This window comes from Acomys russatus, chromosome 10 (genome assembly GCF_903995435.1).
Source record: "Acomys russatus chromosome 10, mAcoRus1.1, whole genome shotgun sequence".
NCBI classification, from domain to species: domain Eukaryota; kingdom Metazoa; phylum Chordata; class Mammalia; order Rodentia; family Muridae; genus Acomys; species Acomys russatus.
In genome coordinates this window covers 17,242,878-17,254,457 of record NC_067146.1, presented here as the reverse complement: position 1 = coordinate 17,254,457, position 11,580 = coordinate 17,242,878, and the positions used below count along the sequence as shown (strand labels likewise).

The 11,580-nt window shown below is 43.3% G+C and overlaps 1 protein-coding gene across 1 annotated transcript; it reads right to left on the bottom strand.

Annotated features, from left to right (window-relative positions):
• Positions 1-9,621: 9,621 nt before the first annotated feature.
• Tmem229a (transmembrane protein 229A) lies at positions 9,622-10,879 on the bottom strand. Its single transcript, XM_051151853.1, has one exon. It carries the CDS (start codon positions 10,820-10,822, stop codon positions 9,707-9,709), a length of 1,116 nt encoding a protein of 371 aa, XP_051007810.1. The 5' UTR covers positions 10,823-10,879; the 3' UTR covers positions 9,622-9,706.
• Positions 10,880-11,580: the final 701 nt, after the last annotated feature.

Here is an 11,580-nt window from a genome sequence, read left to right as displayed (position 1 = left end):
CTAGTGAGCAGATTGCCGTTAGAGGCCAGGAAAAGAGCCTTTACCAGTCTTCAGCCTCTCATCCCTGAATCTGGAGCTTGGAGCCTCTAGCCCTTTGAGAAAAATTCTTCTCTGTTGTTTAAACTAGCCAGTCCATGTATTTCTTTTTTTAATGACGACCTCAGGTACCACATGCTATAAAGAACTGTTATTCTTTGAGTGTGAGGTATTAGCCCCAATATCATGGGTTAAGGGCTTGGCTCCCAGATGCTGGGGCCACTGTGAGAGAAGTCGCAGAATTTGCAGGGGCTGAAGAAGCTGTAAGAAGCAGTCACCGGGGTAGGTCCAGGAGTCTGGCTTCTCAGCGACCCTTTGATACCCGTTTCTTTGCTTCCTGTCCTCTATAGTTCTACTTCTTATGTTCCTGCTGTCATGGCCACAAGAGATCACAAGAGCATGTGGCCAAACCACCACAGACCAAGCTCTTAGAAAAGATTAGCCTAAATTCTTGTCTTGATGTTCAGCATTTTGATGACAGATATGCAAAGTTACGGATATAGTAATCAGTAGTAGAATACATTTCAGACTTGCTGTTTTTTTTTTTTTTTTCTTCCAAGAATACTCCTATAGCTATACGTGCTCAAAATTTTTTTCTGAATAAACAGTTAAAGGAAAACACAAGTGTTAGTTGTTATGTAAATATTTAAATTCTTTGAGTAGGAATGAATTCAACTATTTCATTGGTTCCCTTATTGGATCATGAACTGGGCAGCAAGCAGATTCAGGACAGTGTGGCCTCGGGTCCTTTCCCTGTGTTCCTTATGTTCCTTTGAGCTTTCCTTTCCCTTCCATCTGTAATGGTGACATTTAGAAAATGCAGCTTGCATTCCTGACTGCCCAAGTACAAGTCCTTGCCCTACTATTGTGACCTTTGCACAGATAATTGCTTTCTTGCGTCTCAGCTTAGCACGGGTAGAAATGAGGACTATAGTGCCATGCTGGGAAAACCAACACTGGGAGCCCAGTCATGCTAGCAGCTCCTAACTGTGTTTTGAATATGAGGCCTTATAGTCTCTTCCTTGTTGTATTTTCTGCCTCTTGGCTGGTGAGCAGTCTTTCCCAAAAGAACACAAGTTGGCTTAATTCTTCCAACTTGGATTGTATCCATTCTTCCTTAATTCTGTATCGGCAACAGGGCAGTCTTCTATTCCTTCCTGCACACTGCAGGTCACTTAGTGTCACAACAGTAACATTCATACAGACTGTATCCCTCAAACATGTTGAACTTGAGCACATCCCTGCCTGTTATGGATATAAAGTACCGCCCCCCCCCAAATGTGCTTACGTTAAGGTCTTGGTTACAGCTGATGGGCTTTAGAGAGGTGGATGGAACATGAGGGCTGCCGTCTTATAGTTTGAAGGACTGTTAGGAGATAAGGCAGCTTACAGAAGTGTGGCTTTGAAAGGAGTAGCTTGTCCTTGGGTCCTTTCTTTGTGTTCCTTGTGCATTCTGACTGCTGTCGGGCAAGGAGCTCTCTGCAGCACACACTCCCACCACCTGGATGCTCTTCCTCATCGCAGGCCCAGAGCAATGGAGCCAGCTGACCGGAAACCGAAAGTCTCTAAACCATGAGTAAAAACAAACATTTTCTCCAGTGTTTTGTCACAACAGGAAACTTACCAGCACATTTTTCTTATCTATACCTTGCTTTTCTGAATATCCTAAAATTCAATAACCATGGATTCTGTTATTTGGTTTTTTTAAGCTGAGCTGTACACATAATGGTCTCTTCTTGCTGTGACTTTAATGCTTGTGTTTTTCTAACTTCATCCTATGGCTATGATATTAAAAGTTAGGATCATTAACTCATGACTAAATCACGAGAGAGGAGTCTTCTGAGATATTGGAGTCTGATTCAGAAAAGTGTTGCCCCTGTCATTGTCTTGAGATATTTGCTCTATTAGTTTTAATGGATTGTGTCTTACATTAAAATATGTGATGCAGCTCGGCGTGGTGGTGCACGCCTTTAATCCCAGCACTCTGGAGCAGAGGCAGGCAGATCTCTGTGAGTTCAAAGCCAGCCTTGTCTACAAAGCAAGTCCAGGACAGCCAAGACTACACAAAGAAACCTTGTCTTGAAAAAAAAAAAGAATGTGATGTATTTTGAGTAGGTTTTTGCTCAGCATGAGAAATACAAATCCAGTTTCACTCTTCAATATCAGGCTTCCCAGCACCGTTGGGTGCAGAGGCTGTCTTTTCTCCAAATTGTTTTGACACCATTGGCACAATCAGTTGACTATGGCTGGATGCATTTATTTCTGAATCCCTTGTTCTGTTCTGTTTCCCTACATGTGTTTTCATGCTAATAAGGTGCCTTTTTAGTTCCTATAGCTTTGTTGTATATTTTGAAATTGGATTGTGTGAAGACTCCATCATTCTTTTTTTTATAAGATTGCTTTAAACATTTAGGGCCATTTGCATTTCTATATACATTTTAGGATTTACTTTTTCCTAATTCTTTGAAAAATATCCTTGCTCTTTTGAAGTGAATGATGTCGAATCTGTAGCTTGTGTTGGATGATACGGTCATCTTAGCAACACTAATTCTGCTCATCTGTGAACACAGAAGTTCTGTCTCCTAGTGTTGTCTTCAGTTTATTTCTTCAGCATTTTATAATTTAAGAAGTTATTTATGAATGTCACACATATAAAACCTCATGCATTTATTCCACCTCCCTCTATTTTCTATTGGTCTTGCTTTTCTGGATGGCCTCACACAATCAACAAAAGGTATTTAAAGTTCAAATAGCAAGAGATAAATTAGAGTCATACACAAAAACAAGTACCTACCACTTGCCATTTCCAGTAATTAAACATTTAACAAATTAAAACATTTTATTTCCATTTGTGTTGTACAGAACTTACCAAAAATCCAGATGTCATTTTAATAAGCAACAATAATCTAGAGACACCAAGAAGAAAAAAAAAATCAGATAAGCTTTTGTGGTAAAGTTATATAGGGAAACACATTAGCCAACCGCAACAGCTCAGGTGCGCATCATCTTGCTTTTAAATTCACATTTTAGAGGTAATGTTTTAAAGGATAATTTGGATTCCTTAATGATATTATCAATTAAAAGTACCTCATGATATAGATAAACTCAGAGAAGCAACTGAGCCTTGTGCTTGGAAAACAACTCCTATGCAGAAGACGGAAGAGCCCGTTAAGCTAGCTATTTTCTCCACCAGGCACCGAATGAATCCTTTGTATATCCATACAGAGTGAAGTTAAAGTTACATTTTGTCATCTGGGGAAATTCCTAATTACTGCTGTCCTAGCACTAAGCAATCAGTATCTCCCTATCTCCTCTGGCTGAGTGTTTGGATTTGAGGCATGCTACCATGACTGGCCTCCTAGGAACTTTCTAGTAAATGACGTCATAGGGTGGGGGCACATGCTTTGACAATGAAGGTCTGAAAAGATTTGATAATATCTGTTATTGATTGTGATAAAAGAGATGGCAGGTGGGTGTATGTCCAGAAGATATGGACTGCCATATTATTAAACTATTTTTGCTTGTCCAATAACCTTATTATTATACAAAATTAGAAAATTTTCACTGGTCAATAGTAACACAGTAAAATGTTTATTTGTCACCCAATGACACAGGGCACGTAGTGTTTTGTGAATGTAGCATGTTTTTTAGAATGTAAGTTGTTTTAAAGACTTAGTCACTTATCTTTGTGCAGTATCTTAGCTGTAAAACTGACACATCCGGGTCGCCAAGGCTCTTGATCACCGTCCTCTCCTCTGCTGTCTTCTGCTCCTCCTCTTCCCGCTCTTCTGCTTCATCTGTTGGCTGTGGAAATCACTACGATGAGCAGGCACAACGGCAGATTTTGTTATGCTCTCGCTCTTAAGAACGTGAAATGAATGCTTGTTCTGTTGTACTTCTGGGAACTCAGTTAATTTTTCTTCCTATCCATTCATTGCATCTAATAAAAGGTTAAAAACAAAATAATTCTCTTTCACTAATATATGAGCGCAAATTTTGTCCAACTCCTAAAAGTTAACGAGGACACAAAACAATTTGCAATGACCACATTTTACACAACACTCTCAGTGTTCTTTCCAGATAGTGACTTTTCAAAATACTTCAAGTTCAGGGTTTAATATTCTATAGAACTGCTTATCTGCACCACAGATATTAAAGATATGTGAGTAAAATACATTGCGTGCAGTATATGTCTACATTGCAAGGGGATCAAATGTCTTCCTAGTTTTTCCTTAATATAGTAAGTGTAATTTTTAAAAATGGGCATGTTGACTTCTGGCACTTTAAAACAATATTTGGCTATCTGCTTGCTTCTTTGACACCTCTGGTCTATTGATCTCTGTGTGTGTTGGGGAATGCTAAGATGGGCGTGAAGGGCTGTGAGAAAAGGCAGGGGAGGACACAAAGTGTCATGGTCTATCATTTTCTACCTTATTCCTATGAGACAAGGTCGATGACTGAATCTGAGTTTGCTGGGTTTGTGGACCAGCAAATCCTAGTGATGTCCCTTGCCACCTTCTGTGGAGCTGGGGTTCCAGGGCACATGGCCATGTCCAGGATTGTATGTGGGTGCTGGGATCCATGCCGAGGCCCTCATGCTTGTGTGGCAAGAACTACTCACTGAGCCATACTTTTGCAAACTCAAGTTTTCCTAGTATAGCTGGATAACTTAACAGGGAATTTCACCAGGCACACCCTGCAGGCCAAGACTATGCAAATCTTTGCTGATAGTTAACCCTGTGGAGACCTCAGTGACTCATACTGGTTCCCTGCATTTAGCCTACACTGTGGCCAAGGTGATTTTATTTATGAAATAATCATAATAATCTTGAAATCATGGAAATTTTTAATGAGGAAAAAATAATTTCTTTAAAGACAAAAAGTCCACAGAGCAAATGGCAAGCTATTGGCTCCTAATGTTTTGGACGTTTGCTTCCTGTCCAGGGACAGAAGGGACTTTGTGACTCTGTTGGTGATAATGTTCACTTCTACTTAATCCCTGTGGCAAAAGACGACGAAAACTTCAATAGCAAGTCTAAACTGAATTGAGGAATCATCTGTCAGACTTGCAAAGTCCTGCTGTGGGTGAAAGGCCCAGTGTTTTTGGTGGCATGGTTTCTTTCAAAGTTTAAATCTCTTTAATCATAATGAAATATACATTAATTTCTATCTGGGAAAATTGTTTCGTACGTTTTCCATTCAGAGGGAACCTTGGCGGTAAGAAGAAAGTGAGTCTTTTCTGTATTTCAAGGGCAGGCTCTTCCTGATCCACCCTCCGTGCCCGGCAATCTCGAAAACATCATTTTAAAATCGAGGAAAATATTAGTCATATTTATGCTTTCCTTACATCACGAGAAAGTATTCCCACCAGAAGGCTTCGTCTTCACACCTCACAGAGCATCTTGCAATCTGGGTTGCTTGTGACTGGAATCAACCGCCCTTGTGGTGGCTTGCTGCTGCTGCTGCAGTGTGAAAGTTAGATCTCAGCCAAGTCTAATGAATGGGGTTCACTGGACACACAGACAATTGCTGCTTTTGTTCCTTTCTCTGCTGCCAACTCTATGTGTATGGAGAAAGAAAGAAAGAAAGAAAAAAAAAAAGTCCTGGCAACACAACAGAACAGGCCTTTACTGCCACCTCTCAGGGCACCACAAAGTAGGTGTGTATGGTTTGAGGGAGGGAGGCTGAAGGGATAGTGGCCTTTTTTTTTTCTTACTTTTCTTAGGTAAAGGACTTAGCTCTAGTGAGCGCTGTTAGTGTATTCCAAGCTGATGTAAGAGTTAAAGGGTTGTGGGGTTGTGAACGCTTTTTCATGTCGGAAACCCTGGCTTTATCACCGTGGCAGGAACTGCAGGACAAAGGCTCGCTTCTGAGTGAGTGCACAAGGGCCATGCAGCCTGCATTCAGATAGACAGACATTTCAGGGACCTTCACAGTGAAAGAAAGAGGAGCCAAACCTGCCAACGAAGATCCTTCTCCACCCTTCTTAAACAGAGCCCCGTCTGGCAAACTGAGAGACCGTTTCAAAACAATAAAGTTATTTTTGTTGTTGTTGTTGTCATAAGACAGGATTACCTAATTAAGTATGTTTCTCAAACAACAAAACAGATCATATTGTTGCAAACTGTGTGTCTTGATTGATTGCAGTATGAACTATCAATTATCAAGAACAACATAATAAATAAATAATCATGGAAATACTTGAAATAATGCCATATGTTAGCCACTTTATTGGGGATTTTCTTTGATATCTGGACTTCTGTGTCCATTGTTAACATGAAAATTCAAGAGCTTATATTTCTCTTTAGATTCACAGAGATTAATAGAATTGACTTAAAATTTCAAGTACTTCTAAAAAGAAATTTCAGCATTGTATATGTTAAGCACACTTGTTTTTTTAATGTTTTTCTACTAAACTCAGAATAAATTTTTTTTTGTAAAAATAGGTGCTTTTTGAAGACAAATATATTTGTGTCCTTGAGTGACCTCAAATTTGCAATCCTCCTGCCTCAGCAACTTCGGTACCAGGATTACCATTGTGTGCCACCACATGCAGCTAAACATTTGCTCACTTTTGGGGTGTTTAGTTCTTACAATGATATCCACTTTAAGTACAACAACTAATGTATAGTGGTGATTAATTTTATGTATATTCATAGCTTGTGATATGACCTACCTTGCTTCTTAATATATTATTCTTACATTTTTATGTTGCAGATATTTTTAGCTTATAGGAGGAACTTCCTTTTATAGCACTGCTTAAGTATAAAGGCATTATATTTAAATGTGAATGAAGGCCAATTGTCAGTTATATATCCTGATATTAATTTGTTACATATGCTGTAATAAAAAAAAAACAACATGAGTCTTTTGCAAACAATGTCTCCCCTTTATACAGCTGTCTATGTATCTCTCACAGTCAAGGGAAGAACAGTCCAAACAAGATCCAAATCACTGAGGCCAGTAGACTGAGGCGCAATCAAGCTGCTGTTAAGAATAAACTAACTCAAAAATAAATTCTCAAAAGCTGTATAAGGGAGTAGTTGTTGAATCTACTTGGGCTTCAGTTTTATTGCCTTCACCTATAAAAGCAGGGTTGTTGCAAGTTTAAGTGAATATATACACATATATGAACATGTACTTAAAATATATACTGTATGTATATTCACTTAAGGCATAGTATGTAAGAATGTGTTCTTAACTTGATATCTATATAATATATATACAAGAACACTTTAGAGATGCTTTGTCAGATAGCAAATGCTATTTAAATATTAACTTTCACACTGCCTTATCATTTCCACCTTTAAATTATTACTAATAAGTTAAGTGATCTGATGGTTCAAAGATGACAGCAAAATGATTCCCTTAAGAAGCAGAGCAAACACAAAATGAGAAGCCCTAAAACAATACACCACGCACCAGACAGGCGTTTCCAGAACCCACGGCTAGCACTTTGCGGAACTAGTGGAGGGACTGTCAGTTGGGTTATTTTTTTTAGGCATGATGGATTGCTATGTTCCAGGGACAAGAGTGATGAGTTACAGCTCCTGCTGCTCGCCACCTATCACCAAACCACAGTCTTGGGGAAAAAAAGAAAGGAGTATAAGTTTATATAAATCAAAACAGCAGATTGCCAGCTTTATAAGGACAGAGATTTGCCTGTTGGCTCATTGCTGTATTCACAGTCCTGGGAAGTGTCTGTGTAAAGACTTGAATAAGTCTAATGAGTGAAAGCCTTTGTCTCTCTCCTTTTGATGGGAGTAGTATGAAAAGAAAAACAAATGGCATGTGTTTTTACATGAGGGATTTCTGAGCCAGAGAAGGCTGGGTAGGCACGGCTCTAAGGGCAGCATATGCAGGAGATGAGTGTGGGCAATTTAGTAAGCATTCCAGCAGCTGTAGAGCTGACTCAACACTCACAGGAATGTGGGCTGTGCAGTGGTGCCACACTTATCTCGGATCCTTATGGATGCCTCACATTTGAGTTGCAGGTACCTTGTCCAGCATCTTCCTAACTTTACTCTGCTTACATATTTTCCCCTCAAATATTATCAGAAACCTTTGACCCGTGACACAGCATCAAAAGAACTTCAGAGAAACCTTTCACAAACATAGAGCTTATTTTTAAGCTTTGAGTGATGAAAATAATTAGTTTGCCATCATTCATTTCACTGCTGGGGTGGACTATGTAACATTGCTTAAAATTTAGTTGGAGACCTCAGATTACTATAACACTATTAGAACTGTGTCTGACATCAAATCTAAATACACATTTTTTTCTATTTCATGCCAAACCTTTTTTTTTTTCTTTTGAAACAGAAACACCCCTTTTTACAACACAGGCAAATGGAAGATTCAAACTCATTAATACACATTCTAAGTTTTCCTAATTATCTCTGTACTGAAAGCTGAGAGATTATTAGTCACTCTTGGCTGAGCCACACTCTATCCTACTTGCTCTTCTAAATACAATCAAACAACAAACACCCTCAGAGTACATTACTAATCAATTAGATGTAATTTCTAAGACTGGCTTCCATCATCTCATTTAACTTTGGAGCTTTTAGACATTAATTAATCATAAGCTGTCAAAAAGCCACCGTGGGTTTATATGGTGCATTACCGCACCAGCCTGACCCCAGATTCTGGGCCTGGGAGGAAAAAAATGTGAGCTGTGGGAGAAATATGGTGAAAAAACACATCAGTAAATGGAGAACATAATTAGGCCTAATGTAACTAGAGGGAGAATTCTGATTTATTTTATTCCAAGGTGTTGTTTCTATATTTAAGCTCTGTGTAGAAAAAGGGGTTGTTAGAGTTAGAATGCCATTGAAGGTGTTATAGTTTCGCTTGGCCCTGGGACTCAGAGGGTAAACAGTTAAGTTATTGCACAGTTACAAACATTTAGATAACACGGGGTCTGATTATCGTTAATACACACAGCGTTTAAGGCTAGCCAGCACTGGAAAACAATCATTTCCAAGACGGTGACCAAATATCTTAACACAGTGTCACCTGTTGGAGCCGACAGAAAGGACTTCTCATGTCAAAACGTGTTCGTGGGATGTTTTCACATTTGCCAGCTTCCCCTCACTTATATGCTGGACAGAGGCACTTTAAGAGCTGTGGCCTTGAGTGTCTGAAGTACAACACATGGAATTTCAGCCGCCACTGGTAAACATGGCAAGGAAGTACAATGAAACTGCATTACAAATAAAAAAAAAAAAAAAAAAAAAAAAAAAAAAAAAAAAAAAAAAAAGAAACAGACCATTAAACCAGAAAGTTGTAAAAATCACTGCTTTCTGACCTGAAAGCTTCCACAGAAGAACAGAAAAATAAGTAGCTCATCGAGGTTAAGTGAATACTACCCGTTTCTGCTGTTAAGGTAGAGTGGTTTTGCTGTTTGACCTGGTAAAGGTTTAAATTATTGATGAGTTAAATATTTTGAGTTATTTCTGAGTAACAGTTCAAAGTCTTGAACTTTAGATATAGGTTCCAAGCAGTCCGGAAAACTAAAATGTCAAGTAGGGGGGAAGAGTTTAGTAAAATGCATAAAAATTAAAAGACCGAAAACAAGACCACCTCGTTTAAAACGTGTAAAAATAAATTGCATCCATTTTTTTCAGGTTCCAATACTTCTTCCTTCCCCTCCCCCACCTCCTCAATCTCAGTTCGTTGGGACATACTGCACCCGCCACAACACGTTGGACAGTAGGTCCTGGTACACACTAAGAAATAGCCAGCCAGGTAAATACATTAAAGTGACGAGGCCCATGAAGTTAAGTGGATAGTGAGAGTAGTCCCAGGAACAGGCCCCACACATTCGAAGTCCCAGACCCCAAGAAAACTCCCACGCATAGATGAAGATCACATAGATGGGCACCCGCTTCCACGTGCCCCAGCCACGGCTGTAGTGAAGGTGGAAGTAGAGTTTTTCCACCACGAAACTACAGCTGCCGTACATGAAGAAAGACCAGAGTGATGTGTGGCCACTGCTAACCCCGTCCCCCTGCCCCAGCACGTTGAAGAAAAAGGTGAAGAAGATCTCATCCAGAAAGCCATGCATCCCGAAGAAAAGGAAGCGGAGGAGGTCGGGCAGTCCCTGCCTAGGGGTTCCTTCTGTGCCCCTTGAGCCACAGGGTCTTCCTCGTTGGTCGCCAGCCTCCAAAAGAATCCTGGAGTCCGGAGCTGCAGGTAGCGCGTCCCTGGTTTGCTGCTCACGCCGCCGCCGCGGGTACCGCAAACGCAGGAAGCGCTTCAGGAACACTTGTCCGTGGTAGAGCGCCAGCACGTACTGCAGCGCCAGGTCGAGCGCCCCCGGCGCCGCCGCGCCCCCCGGCCCGCCGCCGCCAAGGCTGAGCAGCAGCGCTTGGCCCGCCAGGGTCTGCAGCCCCACGTGCGCAGAGGGATAGAGGAAGAAATTGAAGAGGAAGGCGCTGGGGCAGCGCGGCCGCTGTAGGTAGAGCTGCTCCAGGGCGAAGTGGGTGAGCGAATGTAGGAGGCAGCGGTAGGGCGAAGAGAAGCCCAGCATCCGCAGGTCCAGGCTACGGGCGAAGCGCCTGGCTGAGGACACCAGCACGTCCAGAGTGATGCCGTGCATCCCGTAGAAGTAGAGGCGCATCCAGGCAGGCAGCGCGCCGCGCTCGGCCGGAGCTTCAGGAGCGGACAGCGGCTCCGGGCAGCTGGCGGCCGCCTCGCTGCGCAGCCCGCCGGGGGGCCCCGGTCTCCGGGTCGCGCCGCCCCTCCGCGTTGGCCCCTCACTCGCCTCTTCGCTGCCCGCCATGGGATACCCGGGCTCCCGGGGCCCAGCGAGCGACCCAGCCCGGCACCTCTTCCCGGCCGCCGGCCGTACCCGGGGTCGCGCACCGATCACGGTCTCCGGGCGCCCGGGAGACGCGAGGGTCGCCCGGGACGCGAGGAGTGCCCGTGCCGTGGCCCCCGCCGCGCCCTCCTATCCGGTCCAGAGCGAGGTGCTGCCTGCCCGCGATCACCCTGCGAGGCCTAAGAAGTGGCACGGCCAGGCGAGGGAAGGCGATGCCGGGTCTGTGGGGAGGAGAGCCGTGGCTGGTGGCAGCCCCATCCCCTCCGCGGCTCAGCCTAGCTGCCTCTGCGGCAGGCTCCGGGAGCGTTACGCGAGCAGAGACTGCCCTTCCCCCGGCCCTTCCCATACCCCTCTCCGCCCGGCTCGACCTCTCCCGCCTTCCAGGGCCCCCGCCCCGCCCAGCCTCCCGCCCCGGGGCTCACTGGGGTCCGCTCCGAAAGGCCGGGCGCACCTCCGAGTCCCATCTGGCCATCTCTGCAGCCACCGGGCGAGTGCTGCCGGGGGGCTCCTGATGGGTTGGTGGCGGGATTGGAGAACCCCATAACAGGTGTGAAGGCGAACAGTGGGGCATTCCCGGTATCGTGGAAACCAGGGCCAGGCCTTGGCTGGCAGAGGCAAATGGCTTGGTGCCACTAGCCGGAGGCCGGGCCCAGGACCAAACTGTGGTGCTGTATATTTAATGTTCTTATGCAAAGCCAGCTGTGTCCCAGCCACAGAGT